This window comes from Chelonoidis abingdonii, chromosome 19, assembly GCF_003597395.2.
Source record: "Chelonoidis abingdonii isolate Lonesome George chromosome 19, CheloAbing_2.0, whole genome shotgun sequence".
NCBI classification, from domain to species: domain Eukaryota; kingdom Metazoa; phylum Chordata; order Testudines; family Testudinidae; genus Chelonoidis; species Chelonoidis abingdonii.
The window spans coordinates 3253113-3270404 of record NC_133787.1 but is presented as its reverse complement, the minus strand read 5'-3'; the positions used below and the strand labels follow the sequence as shown (position 1 = coordinate 3270404).

At 59.1% G+C, this 17292-nt stretch overlaps 2 protein-coding genes across 5 annotated transcripts in view; one reads left to right on the top strand and one right to left on the bottom strand.

Moving 5' to 3' along the window:
• The window catches only part of COG4 (component of oligomeric golgi complex 4), a 28450-nt gene extending 25971 nt beyond the window's left edge, over positions 1-2479 (top strand). Inside the window, exons 16-19 of the mRNA XM_032795413.2 lie at positions 83-166; positions 554-655; positions 1165-1293; positions 1604-2479. Of these exons, the coding sequence (XP_032651304.1) occupies positions 83-166; positions 554-655; positions 1165-1293; positions 1604-1738 (450 nt within the window). The 3' untranslated portion in view covers positions 1739-2479. The remainder of the gene's footprint in view (positions 1-82; positions 167-553; positions 656-1164; positions 1294-1603) is intronic.
• Positions 2480-5179: 2700 nt separating this feature from the next.
• The window catches only part of FCSK (fucose kinase), a 36864-nt gene continuing 24751 nt past the window's right edge, over positions 5180-17292 (bottom strand). For all 4 annotated transcript variants that reach the window (XM_032795407.2, XM_032795409.2, XM_032795410.2 and 1 more), the window contains 10 exons: positions 16683-17047; positions 15158-15368; positions 14179-14345; positions 13324-13551; positions 12034-12177; positions 11261-11380; positions 9424-9611; positions 7726-7825; positions 6011-6234; positions 5180-5769 (listed from right to left, as the gene is read on the bottom strand). In XM_032795407.2, coding sequence (XP_032651298.1) covers positions 5668-5769; positions 6011-6234; positions 7726-7825; positions 9424-9611; positions 11261-11380; positions 12034-12177; positions 13324-13551; positions 14179-14345; positions 15158-15368; positions 16683-17047 — 1849 coding nt within the window. In that variant the 3' untranslated portion in view covers positions 5180-5667. The remainder of the gene's footprint in view (positions 5770-6010; positions 6235-7725; positions 7826-9423; positions 9612-11260; positions 11381-12033; positions 12178-13323; positions 13552-14178; positions 14346-15157; positions 15369-16682; positions 17048-17292) is intronic.

Here is a 17292-nt window from a genome sequence, read left to right as displayed (position 1 = left end):
TCCCAGTTCTGACTGAAAGCTGCTCTCAAAGCCAGGGGTGTTGGAGATAAGTAATTTGCCCTGCATTCTGCTCCAATGCTAGGAAGAGTTCAATGATTATGAAGCCAATGACCCCTGGGTCCAGCAGTTCATCATCAACCTGGAACAGCAAATGGCAGAGTTCAAGGTGAGTTTTCCTGAGCACCCATAACCTAACTGATGCTTCAGGTCAGTCGTGCACAGTGGCATTGCCTGACTCAGACTCCCTGCTCTGGTGAGTGATGGACACAGTCCTCCCCTCATTGCGCCTGCTGTTTAAAACAACCCAAAGTAGCCCCCTTCGCTTTGATTCTCCAGCGCTGAGCCTTCCCGGAGAGGTCAGTGATACTCACATCTGCACATGTTCCCAAGTCCCGGTACCCCAGGCCTGACCGCTGAGCTGTTGTGGTTTGCTTTGGCTCCGCTCTTTAAGCATGGCCATTAGCACCACTGACTCCAGGCCTTTCACTGGCGCTGGTTTCTGTTGACTCCTGCCCAGTGGCTGCAGGACAGTGACATGGTTTTCTCTCCCCAGGCTGGGCTCTCACCTGTGATCTACGACAGCCTCAGCAGCCTGACCACTAGTCTCATTGCCATTGAGCTGGAGAAGGTGGTTCTCAAATCCACCTTCAGCAGGGTAAGCAGACAGCTGTGTCCTTGCGCAGCAGCCGCTGGACTCACGGCAGGCCCGGGAGAGTCCTGCCTTCACCCCCTCCTGCTCTAAGAGGGGTTGGGAAGCTGGGCTAGAACGCGCCGTACAGACGTTCCCCCGCCGGCAGTGCCACTGAGCTTCCTGCTGGGCTGTTGTTGAGGCTCCTGCTACCCTGCAGTTCCAGCCTTCCAAGCTAAAGCTTCAGTTTCCCTCCCTACTCAGTGAGTCCGTGCGTGTGACTAGACTTAGCCAGCTCAAAAGAGCCCCGACTGAAGCGAACGGTCAGAGGAAGCTTTGGCAATGGGGCTAGGGAGACCTTGCCACGAAAGAGGCATTGGCCCCTAAAGTGTCTGGCTATAAGCCACTGCCTGCTTTCCAGCCCCAGAGCACCATGTTCCATGGAATTCTTCCCTCTCCTCACCCGGCATGAGCATCTGTAAGATCCAAAGCCATGTGCCCATGGAAGAGTAACCTGGTTTGCTTGGTGCGCCCAGCTTGGCGGCCTGCAGTTCGATAAGGAGCTGAGATCGCTGATAGCCTATCTCACCACCGTGACCACCTGGACCATCCGGGACAAGTTTGCTCGTCTTTCCCAGATGGCGACCATCCTCAATCTGGAACGGGTGAGCTCTCCTCTGACTCTCTGTGCCGGGGGTGGTGGAATGAGCAGCAGCAGCTTCTTCCCGAGCCAGCCTCCACAGAGGTCTCCTAGGCTCAGCCTGGTTTGCAGCTGCAGCCCCCACCCCCCCATGCCTACTGTTCCTGCAGCACTTGCTGCTGGGGCGGGAGGGGTAGTTGCAGGAACGTGGAGCATCTGCCCACCCGTCATGCCCACCCCATGCTCTGGAGCGTCTGATCTTCCATGGAGCTGGAGCTGGGGAGGAGAATGGCATATTCATGTGTTGTCATTTCCCATTTTCTTTCTTTCTCCAGGTGACAGAGATCCTGGATTATTGGGGCCCCAACTCAGGCCCCCTGACCTGGCGCCTCACCCCAGCAGAGGTCCGTCAGGTGCTGGCCCTCCGAATCGACTTCCGCAGCGAGGACATTAAGAGGCTGCGCCTGTAGCTGTGACAGTATCTGCAGCGCCTGGATGTCGTCGGATGCGCTTCATAGTTTGAACGTAGCAACCCCTGGGGCCCGTCCTCGTGCTTCCAGCACTTGCTGCAGCAGGACTGTGACAAGCCCAGGGGCGACCGGCTGGCTCTGTCAGCCACCAACCCTGTGATGATTCCAGTGCTGCTCCCTAGTGCCTCACACCCGGCTTTCCTGGTATGAGAGAAGGCCCAGTGCAGCTCACTGCCCTTCAGGGAGCAGAGATGCAGCGGCCATGCAATTGTTCATGTTGTCGAGCAGTGGCATTCCAGCAGGGTTCCTCACTGAGGTGCCCTCCCCATGACACTCACAGTAAAGGGTCAGGCTGTTCTGACCGAGGGTTAGAGCTTGCTCATGCCTTCCTGTCTCATGACCGGTTCTGTGGAGTACGTGGCTGTAGTCCCAGATGCTGCCCCATGCAGTGACTCAAGCGCCAGTGACCTTGTATCACCCTCCACAAACCATGGTTGCCCTGGCCCAGTAGGGTGTAATCCTGGCGTTATTCCCCCGGCTGTGGTGACGGTTCACAGGTCAGTTGCTGGCGTTCCAAGGGCAGCCTTGTTCGGCAGGAGGAGCCGTTCTTCAGTGGGGAGTGTCTGAAATTCACATGGGGGCTGCTGATGGTCAAGTCCCTTTGGGAATCAGGGCTCTGGCTCCTCTTGTACCTGTGTACACTGTGCAGCGAGGCAGTGAATAAAGATGGAGGAGTGGGGAGTAACGTTCCTCCGGTGACGTGTGTTACGGGCTGGGCGAGCACATGGCCAATGGGAGGTAAGGCCAGAACCTCCTGCAGGCTCCTGCCCTACCTGCAGTGGGGTGTTTGCTTGTCTTGTCCATCTGCCTGGGGCCCTGAGGGCACATAGTTGGCACTGGACTAGTCTAAGTGATGCTGAACTTGCACTGCTTGGTGCTAGCACAGTCCTGGGCTGTCTCCCTACTGTGCTGCGTGATACTCTCATCCCTGCTGGTGCAGCCGAGCTCTGCCTCTCTGCAAAGCCTTCGGCTTCAGCTGGGTGTGCTGAGCTGCCTCAAGCCCAGGGCTCTGCTGGGAACGCACAGCCTGCTGCGAGGGAAGAGTGACAGCACACAACGGGGGGGGTCCCTTCATGTACAGGAACAGTGGACTCCCATGGAGGAAAAACTCAGCTCTTGGTGGTCAGAGAAAGGGCGGGAGCAATGACTCACCACAAAACTCAAAGATTTCTGTAGTGTTCAGGGACTTGGCTCCTGCTGGAAGCCAGGCCCGTCCGCCCTCCCAGGCAGCACTGCCAGTGAGCAAGAGTTGCTGGCAGGTCGCAGAGGATCCCCACACACACAGAATCAGTATGATTTGGGCTGCCCCAGGGAATGTTTAGCTAGAATGTGCAGGCTGGGCTTGGCTCCTGCGCGCTCCGCTACATGGCGATGAACACGTCTCAAAGCAGGTGGGACTATTCACTGTCCCGCTGTACCGGGCGGGAGTCAGTCAGCAGGCTTTGTGCTCTGATCCTACTGGCAATAGGAAAAGCGGCTCCACTAACCTATCCTCAGGAGACGGCTCAGTGCCGGAGAGACCTGCAAATCAAGTGTTAGTCACCATTCCCATGGACCCAGTTACTGATGCCATCTGCAGAAAGACCATATAAAAATACAGGTACAGGACCTGAGCAATGGCGGTGGCCATCTCTGCTCTATAGAGGCATGGAGGGATTAGTTTTTTATCAGCAAACGTTGAAACACTGATTTCATTGTACATACTGTGATGGGGCAAGGCCAGATGGCTACAGTAAAGTACTGAGGAACAGGTATGTTAGCCCCAGGCTAAACAAATCCCTGGTACCATGGTAACCAAATGGCAGTTGCTCCAGGTTAATCAAGACCCCTGGAGCCAAGTAAGATCTTTCTAGAAGGCAGTAGAGATAACTACATTGATTGGGCCACCTGAAGCCAATCAAGGGTTGGCTGGAACTAGTTAAAAGCCTCCCAGTTAGTCAGTGAGATTGGGGTGTGAGGAGCTGAGAGTGAGAGGCTGTGCTGCCGGAGGATTGAGGAATACAAGCATTATCAGACACCAAGAGGAAGGTCCTGTGATGAGGATAAAGAAGGTGTTTGGAGGAGGCCATGGGGAAGTAGCCCAGGGAGGTGTAGCTGTCATGCAGCTGTTACAGGAGATACTATAGACAGCTGCAATCCACAGGGCCCTGGGCTGGAACCTGGAGTAGAGGACGGGCCCGGGTTCCCTCCCAACTCCTGATCAGACACAGGAGGCGTTGACCCAGACTGTGGGGGAGATCACTGAGGTGAGCAGATCTGCCAATAAGCACAGGACCCACTAAGGTAGAGGAGGAACTTTGTCACAATACAAATAGATGAAAAACAATTTCAGTCAATGATTGAAATGTATGGATAGGCTGGCTGGGGGGGGGCAGACTATGGCCTGTGGGCCAGATCCAGCCCAGCAGCTGCTTGAATCTGGCCCTCAAGCTCCTACTGCAGGGCAGGGTCTGGGACTTGCCCTGTTCTGGGACTCCAGCCAGCGAGCAGAGTCAGGGGCAGCTCCACGTGGCTCCCAGAAGCAACAGCATAGCCCCTCTCCAGCTCCTATGCATAGGGTCAGCCAGGGGGTTCTGCTCTGCATGCTACCCCCACCACAAGTGCCACCCCTGCAGCTCCCATTGGCTGGCAACCACGGCCAATGGGAGCTGCAGGAGTAGTGCCTGCAGATGGAACAGTGTGTAGAGTTGCCTGGCCATGCCTTTGTGTAGGAGCTAGCGAGGGACATGCCGCTGCTTCTGGGAGCTGCTTGAGGTAAGTGCTGCCGGGAGCCTGCACCCCTGAGCCCCAGCCCTGATCCCCCTCCCACCCTCCAAATCCCTTTATCCCAGTTTGGAGCACCCTGTTGCACCCGAAACCTCTCATCCCTGAGCTCCAGCCCTGAGCCCCCTCCAAATCCCTTGGTCCTAGCCCAGAACACCTTTCTGCACCCCAAACCCCTCAGCCCCCCCCCCCAGAGCATGCACTCCCAGCTGGAGCCTGCACCCCAACCCCCTGCCCCAGCTCTGATCCCCCTCCTGACCTCTGAACCCCTTGGTCCCAGCCCAGAGCACCCTCCTGCACCCTGAACTCATTTCTGGCCCCACCCCAGATCCTGCACCCTCAACCAGAACCCTCACCCCCTCCCACACCTCAGCCCCAATTTTGTGAGCGTTCATGGCCTGACATACAATTTCTATTCCCCGATGTGGCCCTCGGGCCAAAAAGTTTGCCCACCCCTGAGAAAGGCAAAGTAAGAGGAACTGCTGCTTGAAGCCTTGGAGGTGTGGTGTAAGGTTACTTGCAGAGTTTGATGTGGTCACAATTTGTGTTTTAACTGTTACAGCTTTAGCTTTCGGCCTCAGTGTCTGTCATTAAGTAACTAGGCTGACCCCTCCAGAATTTCCCACACTTATGAACGTTTTAATTGATGAATAGAAAAAATGCTTAAAAATAGACGTTATCAGTTGAAATTATAAAAAATACAAATTCTGCCAAGCTTGTTTATGCAGCCTGTGGGTGGGACTGCTCCAAAGCCCAGCGATGTTGTCAAACAGTGAGGGGCCTGGCTTCACTTTGGCTGCCGGTGAACCTGGCCTGGTTCTGTTGTAGGCACTAGCCCAGGCTGCCGTGGGGCCGAGGGCTTCCCAGCTCTGTCAGCCCAATGGTAGAGGCCTGTACTCTACAGTGATGATCATGCAACCTGTGCAGCTGCTGCTGTTGAAGCCAGAAGTCACTCAGAATTGAAACCAAACCAGGACAGATTCACCCGCCGCTCCTGTGAGTGGAAAATCCTAGGGCAGGTTTTTCACGCCAGGGTGGGAGGTTGGCTGCTCTCTGAACATTCACTGGCAGTGCCCGTTGGCCTTCACATGTCCGGTTGTGCCCTCTCACTCCGTGTTACCTCTTGCTTTAGGGTCGCTCCCCACTAGCTGCAGAGAGAAGCCAGCTGTGTCCACTTCAACAGTGTGGATGCTGAAATTCCCCAGGCCCTACAATGAAAGGTTACGTTAGTAAAGCATCAGTGGGGGTCTTGCTGTTACGTGTTAATAGCTGTGGATGTAGCACGGGGGCTATTTACTTAGTTCTAACCCCCTCCCCACTGCCTGGCCAACATGCCACGAGGCACAGGCTGCTCTAGTCTGCACCCCTCTTGCAGTGCCTGGGACACGCAGAGCCATCCGCTGCCCTGATCACCCCTGAGATGGGTGGGAGCGAATGGCCATGGCTCACCTCTGTGTTTGCTAGAATTTGCTGTATAGTGTCTTTCTGGCTGGGCTCCTTGGTTAAGATGTAGAGGAACCCGCCACCTCCAGCTCCTGCCAAGCTCTGCCCATAGACATATGGCTGGAGAGCATCCATCATGCGTCTGACAGCCAGAGGCTCACAACCCGGGGCCATGCACTTCTTCTGCTGCCAGTAGCGGGTCAGGCACTTGCCAAGGAGGGGCAGGTTACCTAGAGCAGACAACAAGAATGTCAAGAAATGGTCTGTGCCTAGGAGAGCTGCAGCTGTTCCCTAAGGGTTCCCCAGCCCTGGTCTCAGGGGATGTGGGCAGGGTCTGCCCTGCCAGTGCTATCAGAACTAAATGATACGCTTGGCCAGCCTGACACCGCAGCATTTCACCTGCCTGGTGGTGAACGCCACGGCCTCCATTGTTAGCCAAGTCTGCATAGCTGCAACACTCCCCTGGGGAAAGGGGGGTGGATTCTGGCTCTTTCCATGTTCTTAGCACCGATGTAGTCGGAAAAGGGACACTGCAAAGATGGTGCAGCTCCCTCTTTCTCGGACATGCCCTTGGCTCAGACTGCAGTGAGACGAGGCAGCTTCTGAGCTGCAGAATCTCCAGCTACTTAGAGGAGGCAGAACTCAGCAGCTTTTCCATTAGCACCAGCTGTGATGAAGATTCTGCAGCCGTCAGGGGACTGGCGCTTGGTGGCTATTTGTGGATTAAGGGCAGAAGGGGCCATTCAATCAGACCAGAAGCTCATCAAGGAAATGCTGCATCAAGCCTGGATCTCAAGCTTGTTTTATAGAAAGGCATCCAGCCTCGAGGTAAAGAGCCCAGAGCTACGGTCACTTGCCCCCAATCCCGCTGGTTCCTACTGATCCATGTGCTGCTCCTGAGCTCTGGGGGGTTACACAAGCTTACACCTGGTTGCCTCGTGTCACAAGGCGTAAGTAACAAGCCGCCAGTGGGTCTGCTGTTTTTTCAAATGTTCTAACCCAGCTGCAGTTGCACCCCAGCAAGAGCAGGGCTCCCCTTTGTGCGGCCTGGGTGGGGGCGCTGGCCTGTACACTCCTCTGCATGGGGGGCAGGGGGACCAGACTGGGAAAGTGATTTGCTCTGCTGATGAGGTGTTAAGGCTCCATCGACACGCACGGGCTGGAAACTGACCAAAACCGTAGTTTAACCAGGCCGTAAGCACAATGCCCCAGCAGGAGCAGCTCAGTGCACCTGTGGGGTTCTGGGGCTCCCTGTGAGGGCATGGCCCCGTGGCACCCTGATCACATCCTAGCCAGCACCGCGGCTCCCAGCCCACCTTGACAGAGCTGCTGTTTGGCTTCCTAAGCACAAGTGGGACCTGCGCTAAAGGCATTGGAGCCGGGCTGCCTTGGCAGGAGGCATCCATGGAATTGGCATGAAATGGAGCAGCTGCCTTCCTCTTCAGTGGGCAGTGTGGGCCAGCCACCCTGCTTAGGCTGGAGCTGGGCTCCCAGGGGCCTGCACCTTGCTCAGGTGCTAGGACAAGTCCCATGGCGGCTAGGCCTGGGCCTGCCGAGGGATCTCTACAGCCCAGGAGCTGTGGTGCCTTTCCTGTCTGCTTGCCCCAGCAGCATGTGAGCCCTTAGCCACAGTGCCCCCACCCTGGCAGTGGGGCCACGCGCTCAGGGCAGGCTCTGGAAAGGCCCCCTGGGCCCCGGAGATGAGCGTGCAGCTGCTTTACCTTGCCGAAAGGCCCGGGCGCACTGCTCCGCGTTGCTCACCAGGGCAGCGGCGTTCTGCACGATAGCTGGCAGCCTGGCATACCAGTTCCTGAGCACGTCCTGCAAGGGGAGGCCAGCCATACACTGCATCACCTTCATCTGCCTTCCCAGCCTGAGGGGCCCTGCCCTGCTACTGACCCCCACCCCCGGCACTTGGGGGTGCACCAGGAAAGCAGGAGCGAGCCTGTTTCCCGTCTGTTCAGTGCAGCTCCCAGCAGCTTTGCTGGTCCAGGGATCCTGCGGGGGAGGGGTTGTGCGATGGCCGGGGCGGCTCCTCCAAGCTGTCAGAAATGAGCTGGGACTTAACCCCTGAGGCTGGGCTACTGGCCCTGGATCCAGCTGTGACCTGTCCCCAGCACCTGAACCAGCTCGGCCCTGAACAGGGGCAGCAACACATGGAACCGAAGGGAAATGGGCAGAGATGGCTCTGCAGGGCCCCTGGCTCAGATGTTCTCTGGGGACGCAGCCAGGCCAGGGGGGACAGCGAGCCTCACTCTTGCTGTGGAGGGCAAGGCAAGGCTCCTCTGCGAGCTTTAATACCCCTTTCCCTCCCTCCACTGCAGGCAGGGGCTCGGGTTAAGGCCCGTCTCCACTCTGCTGCATGGACTCCCGCTGCCTCAGAGCCCCCCTGCCATGCCTCAAGCGGGGGAGGCAGGGCCCCTGCTAGGTGACCCCAAACTCTCACTGCCAGCAGCTACATTCCAGGCACTGTAACCAATTGTCGGGCAGGGCTCTGCCTGCTAGAGGTGGGAGCTGCTGTCTGACAGTCCTGCGCTCTGCTCCTGTTGTTGTACGCCTGGCTGTCCTGCAGGCTGGCCCAGATTCTGCTGTTCCCCTGCCTAGGGCTCCCCTGCTGCTGGAGCTGCACCCCACTAGCAGAGAGTGTGGGGCAGGGGGCTCCGAGCCCCATGGGGAGCCCAATTGCTGAGCAGGATCCTGAGGGGTTGTGTGGGAATGATTTGCAGCCTGGCCTCTATCCGGAGCAGTTTAGGGAAACCCCCCACCTGTGGGCGCTGTGAGCTGCTCTCCAGAGCACGGGAAGGCAGCGCTCAGGTTGTTTCTATGAGTTACAAATAAAGAAAATCCCAGTGTGACTAGGTATCCCTGCCCAGCCCTGGGCACTGTCCCCTTGCACCAGGCATGTCTGACCAGCCACCTTCCCATGTGAGCCGTGCACTGAGCACTGGACAGCTGCTCCTGGGAGCCAGCGGTCACTTTCACTGCAGCAGGGACAGAGCCAAGGGAGGGACGCAGCCTATCCCCTGCAATGAGCCCCAGCTGTGCAGCATGGGGCTGTCTGGCTGGACTGTGTCCATGCAGCACCTAGTGCAGCAGGGGCTGGGTCCGTGGCTGGGCACCTGGGTCCTAGAGTAACGTCTTAATAAAGCTGGGGCCAAAGAACAAAGCAGGGGGCTGGGAGCAGGGTACTAGGCTTGGCTCAGCTGCATGGGACAGGGGCAGGTCGTTTCCCAGCTCTGGCTCTCAGCTGTGAACCAGGGAGGGGAGTGCCCCTGCCCTGTAGAGCACTGGGAGAGCTAGAGCGAGGGATGGCTGAACTGGTGTTGGAAGGGGCTGCTATATCTGCCCATGCCTGCTGGGGTCTTGCTGGGGGCTGGGTGGGGAGTGCCCCCCGAGGCATGGAGGAGCATATGCTTTACCTGGAGCAAGTTGCGGGCCAGCCGAGTCTTCCCTGTGTAAATCAGGAGCAGGTGCTGGTTCAGGGTCTGGGGAAAGCCCTCCGGCATGGGGATCTGCTCCACCTCTACCTTCAGGGGCAGCAGGGCCTTCGACCTCCCAATCTTGATGCCTGGCACAAGCCCGCCAACCTGGTCCTGCCATCCCCCTCCTGCCAGCAACAGGGCCCGTTACACAGCAGCAGGCCGCAAGGACACTAATGGTTTCAGGCCCAGCCCTGCAGCCAAGGAGAATTTTGCACCGTTGTGCACGCACAGAATTAATGCCCCCCACAGATTTTTCTTTCCTCCGCAGAGTAATTGATTCTGACGGGAAGGTGAAGGGAAGCTGCAGTTAGACCTTCAGCCGCCCAGGGGCTGATGTGGCACCCGAAGAGAGGGCAGCAGGCTCATGGGTTGGAGCAGCCAGCCATGGAGCGGGAGGGGGCAGAGGCTGCCTTCTTCACAGTGCCCTGCCTGCATGGCCAGGTGAGGAGATGTGGGCTATGGGAGACTGGAGAGAGCGGGGCACAGGGGGCTGCTGGGGGGTGGGGGGGTCACACTAGATCAGAAGGGCTAGTGAGGGGGACAGACTGAGGCAGCGGCAAGGAGCTAGGAGGGTGGCAGCATTGAGCCGGGGGCTGAATGGGGATTGGGGGGAGTTGGGAGTGCAGGGGCCACATGGGGGATGTGTAGCTACGCCTGGCTGAATGGGGGTGCAGGGGCCACATGGGGGATGTGTAGCTATGCCTGGCTGAATGTGGATGCAGGGCCACATGGGGATGAGGGGGAGTTGGGAGTGCAGGGCCACATGGGGGATGTGTAGTTATGCCTGGCTGAATGGGGGTGCAGGGACCCTTGGGGACAGGGGCAGGTGTGCCTGACTGAATGGGAGAGGCTACAGGTCGGCCAGGGTCTGCATGAGGGAGGCTTCCCAACTTCTAAACGATCCCTTCCCCCACAAATCTATTCCATACTTCTCCTAGACACACCCAGCAACCTTCCAGGTTCACTCCCAGGCTCCCCTCTCCCTCAGCTCCTCTGCTACCCCTGACTCCCACAAGCCCTTGCACTCCTTTAGAACAGAGCGGTAAATACGTTTCTGTATTGCAGTTTAAATGAATTATTACTCAAAGTTCTGAATTAAGCCAAGTGAGAATCTATTTGTCAAAAAACATTTCCTGAATCTTTTTCTTGTCTGGATTGTTACCCACAGACCTGCTGACAGGTATTCTGAAATAAATTGAAACTGGCGTGATTATATTGTGTTATTTTGACATTTTCAGAATTTTAAAATCTTGGGTGCAGAATTTTGCATGTGCAGGTGCAGAAGTCACCCAGGAGTCGGACAGGCAAGATATTGGGGAAGGCTGTGCTGCTGAGGGGCCGGCTGGAGGGAAGAGGGAGGCGGGCTGCTTGGTTGGGGACCCGGAACTGATCAAACAGCTCCCGTGGGGTCTAGCAGGGGGGCAGGCAGCGTGCACCACGAGGGGTAACGCTGCCTGTTGCTGAGATAGCCTGAACCAGCAGGGCAGAATAATGGGCCCAAGCAGCCAGGGCCATGGGGCAGGCTGGCCAGTGGGGCAGTTCAAACCTCCAGCTGTGTGGCGAGGCCGAGTCCGTGGGCGGGGCAGCGGGAATGGCAGAGAGGCAGTGGGTCTGACGGGCCAGGGCTGTGCAGCACACAGGCAGCCTGGGATGGCGTACCCCAGCTGCCACAGGCTCATGCCACCCTTGCCCCAAACAACCTGGTTAGGGGATCCATTCAGGCAGCCGGGCCACACCATGGCAGCCCCCCGCCCCCTGGTCTCTGTGCCATTACCTGTGGTGAGTACCTGCTCCAGGTGCAGCACAGCATGGATAAGGGACTCTGCGTTGGCGGATTTCCCGGCCACCCGGTACAGCGCCGCCATCACTGCCCCAGCCAGGATGCTGCTAGTGCCTGGAGGAGCCAAAGACGGGGCAGGGAGGTGAGGCAGAGGGTGCATGGGGACCACTTCTGAGCCATGGTCCATGAAACAACCCTGCACCCCGCAGGGCAGGGCAGGGCAGGGCAGGGCAGGGCCGTAGCTAGGTTACGTCCCCACCTCCCAGAGCAGCTGCAGAGATGCAAGAGGACGTAAGCAGCGCTCTGTGCTGGGTGGCCCCTGTAATCCCCATGCTTTGCATTGCCAGGCCGGAGGGAACTGGCCTGCAGAGCACAGCAAGGAAGCCACAGAAAGAAGCTTGGATCCCTCCCCAGCGGCCGAGCCCATGGCCCCTCCCTCAAGGCGTCCAGCATGCTGTGCCCAAGCAGGAGGCCTGGAGCCATAGAGTGAGTTTCTCCTGAGTGCCCGAGGGCACAGCCGGGGAGTGCATCCCCGCAGGCCCGGTTGGGGGAGCCCCAGCCCCAGCCATGCTGCTGTTCAACGTCCTTCACTCTGTTAGGAGTGACCAGCCAGGCCCGAGAACATGACCAGGGCAGGCCTGGCTGCGAATGTCTTTCTTGTAGCCTCCTACGGGAACTGAAGCCAAGCCCCAGAGCTCTCCTGGGCTAGGGTTACCTACGCTCGCTGCCCAGACCGTGCCCTGTGCAAACGGGGGCCATGAACATACCCAGGCCAGATCCATGGGGCAGGCTGGACCAGCTGTGCACTTCAAACCCTCCGCCAGAGCACTCCAGCAGCTGGGCCTGCAAGGGCTTCTGGGAAGCGAGGGTGACAATCTGGGTGCAGATGAAAGCCGCTTTCAGCAAGGCCCCTGGAAAGGAGAGGGGAACTCCTGAAAGGCAGGTCAGCACGGCCATGCCCTGGCCACCAAGCCCCTGCTGGGTTAACCCTACACTGCCAGCAGACTAACATGGTGCCCAGCCGGGTCACGGCTGCTGGGTCAGCCCTTAGCACAAGCTCCCGACAGGCAGGTGCTCATAGCGACCCTACCCAGGCCAGCCAGGGTAAGGGCAGAGCTGCAGCCCCAGCCGTCCAGGCTCGGAGGCCTGCTCTCCCCATGGCACGGATCAGCAGGTCCGGGAGGAGGGGGAGGGGGGACTCGCTGAACCAAGAGTCCCCCCGGGGCTGGCTCATTGTGGTGAGGCTGCTGGCAGGGGAAAGGTGCCAACAGCCTCACTGTCTGGAACAAGCAGCAACAGGATGAGCGTCTCCATCCCCAGTGGCGCCTGGACTGTCCGTGCTACACAGGCCTCCAGCCTGGGCCTCTCTTATCACCTCCCCAGCCCTGAGGGCCAGGGCAGGGTTGTCACTCCATTGAAGCACAGACAGGCTAGGGGACTTGCCCTTGGCCCCACAGGAAGTCTGTAGCAGAATAGGGACTAAACCCAGCCCCTGACCAGCACCAAACTCACTGGGCCATCCTTGGCCAGCCGCCCTGGCGGTGGGTTTTGTGCTACAGGCTGCTGTCTGCTAAGGATGAGCCTCCCCAACTCCTCTACTGGCTGCAGTATGGCCAGCCGCTGGGGAGGGCTCAGTGGCGGGGCTCAGGGGGTGGTTCCCCAGACAACTCTCTGGCCCATTCCTGATCCCCCGAGACATCCTGCTTCCTGCGTTTAACTCTGCACAGTTTCACCCCCCGCCCAGCCCACAGAACCCCTCTGGCACCAGGTGGATGTCGTTCCTGCTGGCCTGACCAGGAACGGACCCCGCTTCTGAGACCTGCAGTGTATGCAGGCATGCAAGCCAGCTGGGGGGATTGCCCGTCTTGGTGTTGGGTGGGGGGAGAGTGCAGCACAGGTCACTACTTGGCACCCCCCCAGGGGCCAATCTGAGAATAATCCTGGAGAATTCACAAGCACCAGTGACCCGCTCTCTGCCACCCATGGGGCACTGCAAGTGACCCTCAGCCTCTCTCCTGGGCTGTGGAGCAGCTGGTGAGCAGCGGCGTGGGTCTTACCTGGCGCGTGAGGCTGGCAGTAATCCTGCAGGTCCTCTAGGTCCTGGCACACCAGCTCCAGCACCACCTCACCCTCCAGAGCGCCGCTAGCACTGACCAGCCGGAGCTCCGGCTCGGCGATGCGCCGGGCCCGGGCCCCGATTGGTCTGCGCCCATCCACCAGGATGGCAATGTCCACCACAGCGCCCCCGTGCTCATACGTGATTGGAGGAGTGTCACTCCAGCCACCTGCAAGGCACACAGAGGTGAGCACTCAGTGGACCCCCATGCAGGACGGCCACCCACAGCTCAGCCCTCATCTCCTGTCCTCTCCAGGCAGTGCTATAACACCCCCCCCTTAGATTCCTTCTCCCTACCCGCCTTCCCCATGCTGTCCGCCATGCAGGGCATGACCTCCAGAGCCCAATCAGCCAGGCCACATCTCCCTCTCCAAGTCCCTCTTAAAGGCAGCATCCACAAGCCACCCTTCTATGAGACACCTTAAACAGATGCGCATGAACCCAGGAAACCTCCTGCCCCAAGCCCTCTCCAGACAGGGCCGGCCTGGTCCGTGTGCGGCCTGGAAGCACTGAGACTGGCACGGGCATTCAACCATATTCCTCTGGCAGCTCCTGCTTGCTGGGGCGGTGCATTGCTGGAGCTCAGCTGCCGGGGAATGGCGGTTGGCGAGGCATGTGCCCGTTTACAACCAGTGCTGTCCACCAGCTGGGCACTGCTCCCTTCGCACCAGGGCTCCCCGCAGCCCCGGCCCTGCCCTGGGACAGAGCCTAGGGCCAGCCCCAGTGGCGGCCAGGGCAGAAGAGAAAGTCCTTGAACTGGGGCCTATGGAAGCTGCTCCCACCCCGAGATGCTCACCAGAGACGTCTATCCGGGCAGGGCACTCCACCAGCACCCAGTGACCGACAGGAGGGAGCTCCTCCTGCCCGCAGCTGATGAACCGGCACGCCGACATCACAGCCTGGCGGATCAGGATCTGCTCGGCCCCCTCGTAGTGCCGGGCGGCCCTCACCAGCAGCGCCGGCCTGAAATGGCATGGGCAGATGGGCACCGCTCACCAGCTGGCAGACAGCACCATCGGAGCGGTCTTCCTCCAGGGATGCCAGTGGCACGGCCTCACTTAGCGGCTCTGGCAACTCTGAGCAGAAACACGCTCGACTGGCCACAGGACGGCAGTGGTGCCCGTGTCGGCCTTTGGCACAGGTTGTCATGGTTACTGACCACCTGGTGCGTGGCTGGGTCCTTAGTCGATCTGCCAGCCACAGTCCATGGCTGCAGAGATGGAGATGCCAGGAACATCAGTCAGCCCAGCACAGAGCCCCCTGCAGAGACACAGGGCTGATGCCTAGCAGTGTCCTTAGCATCAGCTGGACAGTTTATGGGTTTCCAGCAGGACCTGGGACTAGGGTGACCAGATGTCTCAATTTTATAGGGACAGTCCTGATTTTTGGGTCTTTTTCTTATATAGACTCCTACTACCTCCCACCCCCGTCCCGATTTTTCACATTTGCTGTCTGGTCACCCTATCTGGGACCCAAGCTGCTGGTGAGGAGGGGCAATCAGTCCCCCACTTAGAGTGGGGGGATCAGGCCAGTCTGTCAGTGAATGGCTGACAGCCCTGAGACCTCACAGCAAACCCCGCTGCTCGCTGCAGAAAGGCCATGAGACAGGGCTGGAAATGGGGCAAAATGGTGGTGACATCCCTGCAGACCCGGTGGGGAACCCCGGTCCATTCAGGGGGGTGAGTCCAGCACCAGAGCCCCCAACAAAACATCTTTGCCACCCCCGCTGGCTCCTGGACACCAAGGGCCCAGCAGCCCAGTCCGTTCAGCCGTACCTGCCCAGCCATTTCCTCCTCTCTTTGGCGAGCGCCTTCACTCCCTCAGCGATGTTGCCTCTCTCCAGCTGCTGGAAGGCCGGGGCCCACTCCCGGTTGGCGGCCGGCCCGCTCCGTAAGCCCCCATCCCCTTTGGCCATGCAGCCCAGCACGTCGGCGATGCAGGCGAGAGCCCGAGCTGCCACCCCAGGGTCAGCGGCAACAGATGCCACTGTGAAGCAAAAGGAAGCCATCAACGCGGAAGCCAGTCACGGCCCAGCAAGCTGGAGCCTTAGAGAGCCACTGTCCATGGCAGGATTTCATCCCTCCTCATCTAGCATGAAAGTTACCTTCTTCTTCTGCCCCCCAAGCCCCTCCAGCCACTTATCTACAGTTGTCCTGAACCAGAGCATGCCCCCGTGTCCCTGAGTGGAATGAGTTTGCTGGCTCTCAGCCCAGTGCCCATATCCCATGACCCATCATCATCAACTCCCTCGTTGACTATCCTGGGTGGATCCAAGGGCTGAATGAGGCATGGAGTGAACTCCCTCCCTCATGCTAACCAGGGGTGGGGCACTGAGCTGGGGCAGCCCACAGAAGCTGGCACTGCCAATGCCAGTGCAGTGCCTGTTCTGGAAATAGATAAAAAGCAGCAAAGAATCCTGTGGCACCTTATAGACTAACAGACGTTTTGGAGCATGAGCTTTCGTGGGTGAATACCCACTTTGTCGGAGGCATGTAGTGGAAATTACTACATGGATTCTGGAGATAGAGGCGCTCAAGCCGGCACCTTCCTGCAGCACACCTACAATGGACCCAGGCTGCGGTAGCCCACCTCGCCAGGGCAAGCTCAGTTCCACTTCCCAAAGCCCGCAGGGCCCAGCAATTCCAGGATCAGAAGAGAGTTACTTGGTGCTACTTATTTGCATGTTGTTACCCAGCATGCTCTGCCCACTCATAGCCACAGGCCAGGGTAGCTGTAAACCCGCTGTCTGCCACAACGGAAAGTGCGCTCAGGCTTTGGCTTCCACACGGCTTCGCTAGCGAGAACGGGAGGAAACTCTGCCCTCTGGCAGCCTCCGTAAGCCACATGCCTGAGGGATGTTCAAAGAGGCCACATTCCTCTCCAGAGGTGAGTGCATGGCAGAGGAGGGGGAAGAGACTGTGGAGCAGTCTATTCAGCTGTCTGGGACCCGGCATTACACAAGGGATGGAGAATGCCCTGTAGCCAACTGCAAAGACAGCAGGAGAGACTCAGAGATGCACAGTGAGATCCGCAAAAATGAAATCTGGCACGCCTCTGGGCTGACATCCCAGTGACCAGTCCCCTGACCGCCGTAAGGGCTGCACAGCCGGCTTAGCAAGGGAGAGTGACCGGCCGTGTTCAAGGGTCCCCACCAGTGCCCAAATCCACCAGCGCTTGTGGGCCTGCACAGGGGCTAAATCACCGTAGGGCTGGAGTCTGCATCCTGACGGCCCAGAGCAGCACATGTGGCTGACACGAAGGTCACATGCAGCCACAGGCAGCCGCCCGCCCAGCTCTCACCCTGGTCCAGAGTGCTCAGCATGGCCTCCTGGTAGCCCTCGTTGACGGCCGTGCGGATCAGTGGCAGGAGGCTGCAGTCCCTGTGCTCCAGCAGCACCCTGCGTATCTTGCCCTGTGCCTGGCAGAAGAAGAGTGCCCGGCGGGACGCCAGCTCCGCCTCCTGGTCTAGGCACATCAGCAGCTGCTCCCAGGACATGCGCCACGAGGCTCGCCACCGCCCCAGCCCCTCGCCCTCCTGGGAGCCCAGGAACCACAGCACGTCCTGGACCCCCAGGGGCTCGGCAGCATGCAGAATGGGGAAGAGGCGGGCATTCAGCAGGCAGCGGCTCTTCCGCGGGACCTCGGAGCCCCAGAGATCCCCCTCCCTGCCGGAGTGAGAAGCAGCCTCAGAGAGCGGGCTCCACACGGCCATGTGCAACGGGGGCAGGAGGCCTAGGCAGTGGGCACCTGCCCCTCTGGCCTCCCCACCTACAAAAAGAGCCTCAGTTCTGCCCCAGGGAAAGCAGATCCTGAGAGGCCTGCACCTCCCGAAGGCACAGGGAGAGGGGAGCATGGAGCTGAAGCTCCTGTCAGCTCTCTGCTGCCTCCTCATCAGCTGGACAGCCCCGTG